Raw genomic sequence first — 7,714 nt, forward strand, 5'->3', positions numbered from 1 at the left:
CTATTCATAAGGTTATCAATACAGACAATTAACCAGCTATAGCTAATGTGATTTGTGTTTTGATCATTACAGAGGTACCATGACATGATGACAATAACTTGTATTTCAGATCAAGCTTCTCCAAACGAATAGAAATTTTGTTAATCCATTCTCTCATCCTTGACATGTTTTTTTTAAGAAAATCTATCCATCTGTAGTATTTCTCTAAGTAAAAAAAATAATAAAAGCACACATTTGTGACCATCGTTTTTGAAATATCTCTTGCTTGAATGGTTTCAATACACTGACTATATTTGCTAGCTTGTCTATGGTGTTTCCAAATTCACTTAGCATTCAGCTAATGGGCAATCCTATGGCAAAGGGCTATGTGTTTTTTTTACATACACAAAGCGAAAGCAAACAACAAACTACAAGTGGCATCAAATAACTTGAGGTTTCAGTCATCAAAAGAATTCTTCATTATCAACCTATACGCCTCATATCTCAAACTGTTTCTCACAAGTAAAAGAAAAACAAAATACACAAAACTCGTATTTCAAGAAAAGTATCTAAAGAAAATTGTGTCACTTGTAATTGTGTCACATTGTAAGCGTGACTGTACTCATTTCAGTTTTCCATTTTCCCAGTTCCCTGATTTGTCTGTTCTTCGCAACATATACCACAACACACAACTGTGTTGCTCCATGGTGTAATGAACACACAGCATTGGGTACCGCTCTCTGTATATCACTACACTGCAGCTGTTAACATTCTCACAAATTCAAAAGCAAGGATGCAAACCCACAATATCTGCAAACACGCAACTACTCTAATTAGAGGTCAGTACTTGTTGCTGACCCCTAATTTGAGTATCTGCCTTGTACATTTCAATTTCAGTTTTTCTGTGTTATTGCTCTCAATACTCCCTCTGACTGCTTTTAATTTTAAGTATGTGTGCTTCTATTTAATTCATTTAGCCACTGTTCACTTTGACCTCCTGACCTCACACTTAGAAGTCTGACCTCAGCTGTGTGATGTGTTTGAGTGTGGGTGTCAGCATGACACCCCCAGCTTGCACACTTACATGTAGAGCGGCACCGTGAAATGTGTTGTGATGTCCCCTCCATGGGAAACTGTTGTATGACTGGTGAGGAGACGCCACCCCCCTTTGACCTGCCGAGGCTCATTATCATGCAGTTGCACACACGCATTGCCGTACCACCGATCAGTGTACACATATCTTGGATATACACACTCGGGAAAACACTAAGACTTCATCCTGTCTATTTTGGATATTATTTCTATAAATGTCCAAATAAATCTCCCCCCATCCATCCATTTTCATTTTCTAGAGCCACTTATCCTCACACGGGTCGCAGGCTTGCTGATGCAGAACATGCAAACCCCACACAGGAAGGCCGGCGCGAGGCGGCTTTGAACGCGGGTCCCTAAACTGTGAGGCGTGAATGATTGTTCAACTCTGTGTGCACTGAAATTGGCTGGCAACCAGGTCAAGGTGTTCCGGGCCTACTGCCCATAGACAGCTGGGATAGGCACCTGCAAGCCTTCGACCCTAGTGAGATAAGCAGCGATAGAAAAATAAATAAATAAATATATATATATATATATATATATATATATATATATATATATATATATAAATATATATATATATAGATAGATAGATAGATATATATATATATTTAGATCGATATATATATATACATATATATATATATATATATAGATATAGAGAGAGAGAGAGAGAGATACACACACAAAATATGGTTTAATACTAAAAAGTCATAAGTCAGTGAAATATTTTAAAATATAAAGACAAAGATATCGAAGCCACTTGTTAACCTCTCAAGATTTATTTACTTTTTTACTCTCTTAAAATGACATGATTGTAATCAACTGAATCATTATTATTTAAAAAATTTGCAATTATAATTTTATTTCCTTACAGTTACTGTATCTAGGGAGTAAATCAAAAGCCAACATCAGGTTCAGATAGATGATTTTGACTGTGGCTCATTGGATTAGGCATGTTTAAATCCACTTAAATCTGCTGTCAAAATGATAAGGCCTCTTTTTTCCCGTATTCCACATTTGAAATATAGGTCATACATTGCTGTACAGAGGAGGAGGCTTGCCATGTGTTCACAAATGTTGAGCGATGCTGCATTCACAACAAAGAAAGCACACATATACTCAAAAAGCCCCACTAGCATGAACTGAGCTTTGCCGTCTCCCCGGGCAACAAGAGAGGAATCTACCAAGAGGCATGTTGAGAAGGGAGTAGAGGAACTGGAGGAAAAAGAGGAGAGCATGATCTAAAGCACAAAAGACATCTCAGTCTTCAGCAAGTATCTGTGCAAGACTTCTCAGATGCTGCATTTGGAGAGGGCAATTTCTACAGTATGTACAGTATTTGTAACATACAATACTACATGCTCTATCAGCACTGACTGGCCATATCTTTAGGTCAGTGCTTCTCAATTATCCCAGCCGACTTGGGGCAGTGGGCAGGGGACACCCTGAACCCTGGTTGCCAGCCAATTGCAAGGCACACAGAGACGATCAACTTTTCACACACCGAATCACACTTAAGGACAATTTAGTATGTCCAACCCACCTGCCATGCATGTTTTTGGAGTATGGGGGGAAGCCGGAGTGCCCATAAATGTAAACCCGAAAACCACGAGATATAGTTTTGTGGTTTACATTGTCCCCCCTTACTGACATTAACACGGATTCAAACAGGGCATTCCTTTTTCTTAAATGTTGTGAAATTTGGTGCTACTTTTTAATAACACTTAATTTTTTAATTTCTCAAACTGGTGGTGCAAAGTACAGCACTTCCTAATAGATTTACCCTCAATACGTTTCAAATGTTGAATTGCACTTTTAAATATTCATAACCTCCAGCTGAGTTCAAGTCATCTCACAACAACATAAAAAAAAGCAGATACAGTGTGATATGATCTAGCGAGATCTAAGTAACTCACTTCGAGCAGGTACAATATACCCCAAATATTGTTCCATAGAATATGATCACTAGTAAGAGCAATGGGACTTAATGTATATTAATTTTCATTTTAAAAGAAAGTTCCGTTTTCAGGATATCCTCAGGACATATTGGTTGTTCATCTCTGTGTGCCCTGCAATTGGCTGGCAACCAGTTCAGGGTGTCACCTGGGATAGGCACCAGTTAGCTTGCGACCCTTGTGAGAATAAGATGCTCTAGAAAATGGATGGATGGATGGCTGATGGATAAAGTTTCAGTTTTTAGTGTGCCACCAGGACTGTTGCCCCAAATGACTCTGCTCTTCCATTTAAATGAGCTCCTCATCCTGCTCCATCCTTTCTAAACGTATTCAATCATTTCTTTGACCCTCCTCTTTTTCGCAGTCTTGCCAGTGATATTAGGTTCCAGGGAGGATGCACAGTGGTGGCATCTGTTGGAAGAGCTGGCACATTGCCAGCCACTAAGCATTGCTCTGGCAACCAGGCTCATGCTACTGGATTTATCCTTGACCAACCTATCAGCTGATGCTCATTTGGTGCAAAGGCTCTCTTGGCTTTTTGGCACAGCTCTATGTTCCAAAGGAAATTCAAATATGGTCCATGTTACAAAATTAAGGTGGGAGGTATCTTTTTAGAGACACAGGAGTCAAGTGTCAAATGGTAGAACATACAGTCCAAATGTATTCTAACGCAGTACACTAAACAGCTGGAAGTAAATTGGAAAAATGTCAATTAAGACCAAAAGACATTGACTGTTTACATATAGTCAATAACTCTTCTTAAACCCAAATATCGACAGCATTTAGGTTTTTTTTAAAGGCTGTCTAAATGCACACAACCACTTGAATGATCTCATTTGTTTGATTTAAAAATCAAAATAACTTATTTCATGTACTCCTTTTCTAACGCAGATGTGTATGTGATTATCGAAACACATTTGGGTTACCTCTGAAGGGGACATTCATTTGTGTTCTGCGCATTCTCTGTCCTCAAGAAATCTGGGTCTTTTTGGTCGAGAATTGCTTGTAATAGAAAGCACTATACTGTTTAAACATCGCAGAGGCTAGCGACAAAGTGAACAAAGCAACACACTCGCCATAGGGAGAAGTAAAAGCCACCTGTGTAATGTTGCCACCTAGTGAGCCTAACTTGAATGCATTGTGTGGTGTTAACAGGGAAAAACTCATATGCACTGATTATTTTATTACAGTGATGAGCGTCATGCATGTGTTTCCATGGTAGTATAAGATTCGGAAATTATGTCTCTTTGTGTCAGGACGTTATGGGTACAATGTGGTTTCGATCAGGACCACACAAGTAACATAAGCCTCTTCACTAACACAAATAAACGGAGATATCCAGAATTCAGAAACACGAATTTTGGCATTAACCTAACTATGACCGTCAGTCATTGTGAGAGTGAAAAAAGAAGCACAAAAGCTAAATACAATCACATCTAGCATTGCAATTTGTTCGATCACTATGTTTCAATCTGTATATTCAAGCAACTTTTTCTGCCAATGTAATGAATCCTATTAGACTCATTATAATTGTAACAACACTTCCTTTCAGCTATTGCAAAACAATACGCTACATAATCCCAACCAGTATGTCAATGAAAATACCATCAGAAAATCGTACGCCATTCAGAGTCAGTAACTATTGTGGGTGCGCTAAGTGAGAGACCGGCTGTGGTGGTGCAGAAGACAAGTGATGAATCAATTTGCCACTAATATAACCATTCAAGCAATTAGTGCCATGACATATTCGTAAGCCATAATTATTCGTCTGGTTGTCCTTGCAATTTCCTAAAGGCATTCAGAGGCCCCAGGAGGAAAAAGTAGCGAGATTTTTTTTTTTTTTTACTTTTTTCTTGAGGACCTAATGCTGTATTTGATTGAACGATGACAATTATATGGTTGTCTGTTTTTATACTATGATTATTGCCAGCTACAGACAAAAACAAAATTTGCCTAGGAAAAAAAAAAAAAAAAAAACAGCCAGTATCAGCACATCCATAACAATTACAAGTAGGTTTTGTATTGATAAATGCTGAATCACTCCCCAGACTGTGTAATGGTGCAGCCCATATTACTTTATTTGTATTCTTAATCTTATTCCAGGGCAGAATTACTCTGAATTCAGACCATTAATTATGTAGTTGGGTGAGTAATACTGGTAATAACAGTCCTACAGAGAAGCTGCAAGGGAAAAAAGTTGTAATCTGTAATTGTCCTGATGTGACCTAATGAGGGCAAAGCCCAAATTTGCACAAGCGAAAATTTAGTAAGAATTAAGTAAATTCCTGAGACCATATGACCTTTTGTCTTAGGTTTTGCAAGTCCTGCACACTGATGTCTGATTGAGATTCCAAAGGGGCCCAGCAAGAAAAGTAGCTTATTTTCAGCATAACATCTGCTAGGGACCACTTGATATCCTAAGTCAAGGGTCACCATTGTGGTGCCCGCGGGCACCCAAAGATCACTTAGGTAGCCCACAGGCCTGTTCAGCGAATAGCATTTAATATAGAAACCATTTTTGATATTTATTGAATTTTGCAAACGATTATGCACGTATTACATTTACATTACTTATTACACTTGATTTACATATTAAATACAGCTGTTCCTTAATTATTGTGAAAAATCATTAGCATGATGGGTGTCTTCACATAAACTGCTAGCCCTTCGTATTACTCAGTAGCAAAGAAGTAGCTCTCGGTTTCAAAAAGGTGGGTGACCCCTGTCCTAAGTGCTTCATGTTAGAAAAAAATTGTGTGAAGTATGTGGGAGCGTCTTTTAGGCAGTAATTGTTGGTAACATCCACAGAAAACAATGGCACCAATATATTTCTGCAGCTGTGCACTTTGCTACTTACGACAGTTCTCCTCATCGCTGTTATCCGAGCAGTCATCATCATCATCACATCTCCAAAGGGTCGGGATGCACCTTCCATTGTTGCACTTAAACTGCCCAGCTTCACACTGCAATTCTGTATGAGTTCCTGAATTAATAAAACAAGAAGTCAGTAACCTACCATTTTTTTCCATTTTGAAACAAAATGCTTATCATTGTGACAATGTAAATTAAAAGGGTCGATTTATATAATCGTTTGAGCGGCTGTTCATTTTAATGGTGAAACGTTTTCGCAAGATTATATCTTTAGAAGGAACGGAGACCGTAATTTTATTCACATTAAGTACTGCGTGATTTAAAGTTGTAATTTCCGTTCGATTTACAGCCACGTCTACAACCTACTTCTGATGTTTATTTACCTGCATTAACATTTCTGACTAATTGGCGTTTTTGTTATGTTCACTTGTGTCAGTTGTCTACTTTGCTGCACGTGTTAATTGTTTATTTGTGCACATTCTAATATATATTTTTTGTCAGCAAGAAGACAAAACATTGCAACCCATAATGACACACGTCCCCCACGCACTGCATGTAGAACACGTGCACTCGCTTGCGTAGGTAACATCTTCCCTCCAGCTCATTGTCATCACTGTCAGCACTGTGCTTCGGTTTCATTTGTTTGTGATTGCAAGTCTTTTCCAAAAACACGAGACTCAGTCGTCCCGTTAGTCTTGCGGTGCGCGACACCAATCGCTCCAAATGAGGCAAAGCGTCTGTCCTACCTTTCGCGCAGTGGAGCTCCATAAGCAGCAAATGAAACAGCGCGAGCTTGCCGACTTCTTTCCACATCTTTAAGTCCTCCGGTTGTGCATGCAGTAGAGACCCCAACGAGTGACCCCCAAAATGTCGCTGTGTCCTGTGTTAAAGCTCAGCCTGGGTACAATGTGTGTGAGCCGCTCGGCTGCCTCCTTTCTCTGCCTCTGCCTCTGCTGCCGTTTGAATCCGTGACGTTTATGGGCGGGATAGCTGAGGCTGAGGGTGGTGTGTGGTAATTGGCAGTTGGTTTAAAAACCAGCTTGGGAGGTCGTACCTGCTGCCTCTGCTGAGTCACGATGAGAGGGACGCGTCTTAAAACGATCACCAACTTTAACGCTTTCCTTTAAACTTTTTCAAAGTAACACGTGACATAAGTACGGTGTTTCTCTATTAATGGTATTGCTCAGCCAGTTGGTTTGTTATTGAAGAAGATGGTGGCATAGCCAGGGGTGCACTTTTTTTTTTTTTGTGGGTTACTCACATGAATAGTACGTGGTACGCACTCTTTCTTTCATTAAAAACTTCCTTCCTTGATGTCGTCTCAGTGTGTCTCCCACATTTGCAGTGCATTGCCTGTGAGCACACAGCTAGTCTTCGTCCTCAAAAAGTTCATAATGTCTGTACAGGACCCAGTTTAATTCGTCCAAGGAAGATGTAAATTCTACACCTTCGGCCCCTCACAAGAATGATAATACACAGCCCAGACAGCCAGTACATGCCGCATCAGGAAACAAAAAATATACAGTATATATATATATATATATATATATATATATATATATATATATATATATATATATATATATATATACACAGTATATATATATATATATATATATATATATATATATATATATATCCTCAGAGTAGGAAGACATGGGACGTGTGTGCTTAGCTTTATGAAAGGCAAGGAGAGAACTATCACATAGCGCATGCATTGTTCCTGCAGTTTGTCTTACCACCTAGCAAGAGTTTCCAACATTCTACCTAATGACACCTGATTCAAATGATTATGATCATTTTCAAGCTCCTGC

The 7,714-nt window shown here is 39.0% G+C and overlaps 1 protein-coding gene across 3 annotated transcripts in view; it reads right to left on the minus strand.

Moving 5' to 3' along the window:
* The window catches only part of lrp8 (low density lipoprotein receptor-related protein 8, apolipoprotein e receptor), a 128,544-nt gene extending 121,720 nt beyond the window's left edge, over nucleotides 1-6,824 (minus strand). For all 3 annotated transcript variants that reach the window (XM_088425158.1, XM_088425159.1, XM_088425157.1), the window contains exons 1-2: nucleotides 6,647-6,824; nucleotides 5,887-6,012 (exon numbers count right to left, since the gene is read on the minus strand). In XM_088425158.1, the coding sequence (XP_088281284.1) occupies nucleotides 5,887-6,012; nucleotides 6,647-6,713 (193 nt within the window). In that variant the 5' untranslated portion in view covers nucleotides 6,714-6,824. The remainder of the gene's footprint in view (nucleotides 1-5,886; nucleotides 6,013-6,646) is intronic.
* Nucleotides 6,825-7,714: the final 890 nt, after the last annotated feature.

The sequence above is a fragment of the Hippichthys cyanospilos genome, chromosome 10 (assembly GCF_059441005.1).
Source record: "Hippichthys cyanospilos isolate Australia breed blue-spotted pipefish chromosome 10, RoL_Hcya_1.0, whole genome shotgun sequence".
Lineage (NCBI taxonomy): Eukaryota > Metazoa > Chordata > Actinopteri > Syngnathiformes > Syngnathidae > Hippichthys > Hippichthys cyanospilos.